The 1785-nt window shown below is 41.1% G+C and overlaps 1 protein-coding gene across 2 annotated transcripts in view; it reads right to left on the bottom strand.

Moving 5' to 3' along the window:
* Nucleotides 1-652, bottom strand: part of LOC104164177 (ras-related protein Rab-6A-like) — a 14209-nt gene extending 13557 nt beyond the window's left edge. For both annotated transcript variants that reach the window (XM_009703431.1, XM_009703432.1), the window contains exon 1: nt 599-652. In XM_009703431.1, coding sequence (XP_009701733.1) covers nt 599-628 — 30 coding nt within the window. In that variant the 5' untranslated portion in view covers nt 629-652. The remainder of the gene's footprint in view (nt 1-598) is intronic.
* Between the last annotated feature and the right edge of the window lie 1133 nt (nt 653-1785).

Below are 1785 nucleotides of genomic sequence, written 5' to 3'. Positions count from 1 at the left end.
AAGACTTCCCCCGCCTTTTTCTATCTATAGCCTTTTAGTTCAAAAAATAGTAATAATAAAAAAAAATTGAGACAGAGAATACACCATGCTGACTTCTTGCAGATCTATGTATACGCTCCAGACTCAACTATTCCTACTTAAATGGAAAGCCTCTAAAGGTGCCAGAGACGAAGAACTGTCATAAGTATGTTTGTATCTTACACATTCTCTCTGTTTCCCAAGACTTCCATATCCATTGTCAGGCATCCTGACCATCACCTTCTCTGTTAGCCAACCCCACAAACCAATGTTTCTCCCTGTTTTCCTCAAGGCTTCTCACGTATCCAGACAGGATCTAAACCTTGCTTCTTTTTTGTACAGTGTATTTGCTGACATCATATTAGATGCATGGGCTTAATCATGAAATCTCACCTCCATTTCAAGGCACATTATAACCTTACATATGATACTGAACAGACACCTCATGGAGAAATATGCATGGCCCTAACAGTTCTCACAGGCATACGTTTTAATAGCAGGGAATAGATTTACCCATATATGTGTACATATATACATTTTTTAAAACAAACAAACAAACTAACTAAAGACTACTACATACCTGGTAAGTATTGTCAAAACTGTCATACATAAACCTGGTGATCAGAGAGGTCTTCCCAACTACAAAAGAAGAGAAAAATTACTTTCAAGCAGCAGCGGAAAAAAAATAACCACTGCTTTGGGAGTGGCATGCTGGTAGCGCTGATCATCAGAATGAAGCTGCCAATCTATTTCCCAGCTACACCCTCCTGTGAAACAACCAGCTAAGAAACTCACTGACAAAATGACAGAAGTATGTTAAGCCAAATCAATCTCAGTAGGTCAAAAATTAATCATGATGAAATCCTGCTCCTCAAATTAGGTACACTGTGATGCACGTGACAAAGAATTATTTGTTTGCTTTAAGCAAGCAACAGATCTGCCTTGATATTTATATTTTGCTACTTATATAATCACAAGGTCTAGGACTTATTGGCATAAACATCAAAACAAGGCATGGTGATGTCCTGGACACTGGTTAGCTGCATCTGGCCGGACAGAAAAGCAACATTCAAGACTTACATCCTTTCTTCCTAACAGGATTATAAGATCCAGAGTAAAACTTCGGTGGCTTGCTTAAAAACTTCAAATTCACGTCTCCAAATATTATCAAGAGACAAAGTGCAAAACTGACAAGAAATGGGAACCAAAGGTAAGATCTCTGATTCTCTCTCAGGAAGCTGGAGGAGGTCAAGAAAAATTCAAAGGACATGGATAGAAGAGAAGAGAGAAAAGGACTAAATTGCCTAGAGAGGCTGTGAAATTGTGAACATCGGAGAGGGTTGTAACCAGGTTAGACAAATGTCTATCAGCAGCAATGCCGATCCTGCCTTGGTAAGGCAGGGGAATTGGAGGACTTCTGGAAATTCCTCCAAGACCTACAGTTCTAGGAGTGAGGAGGAGGTAAACAGTAAGAGATCTTATGAGAGTAATACAGCAAAGAATACCACAACTTCAAGAAAAAGATACAACTCATCCATATGTTCTGAGGGAAGGGATACAAAAGAGAGTCAATTTCAGGTAAAACAAAAAAAATGACGATGTAAGGCAGGCAGCAGCCATGCTATACAAGCAGCACTGCTTTGCCATTATTTTCTCTCTCCAGTGCAAGCCGCACGCTCGGTGCGGACACGGCCGGAGACACAACACACGGGGCGGACCAGCAGCCCGAGAGCCACCGCATTTCTCCCAGACGCCAGCAAGGCCCGG

Source organism: Cariama cristata, unplaced genomic scaffold, assembly GCF_000690535.1.
Source record: "Cariama cristata isolate BGI_N322 unplaced genomic scaffold, ASM69053v1 scaffold13297, whole genome shotgun sequence".
In the NCBI taxonomy this organism is placed as follows: Eukaryota; Metazoa; Chordata; class Aves; order Cariamiformes; family Cariamidae; genus Cariama; species Cariama cristata.
The sequence above is the reverse complement of the archived record's forward strand: the minus strand, read 5'-3'. Positions and strand labels throughout refer to the sequence as shown.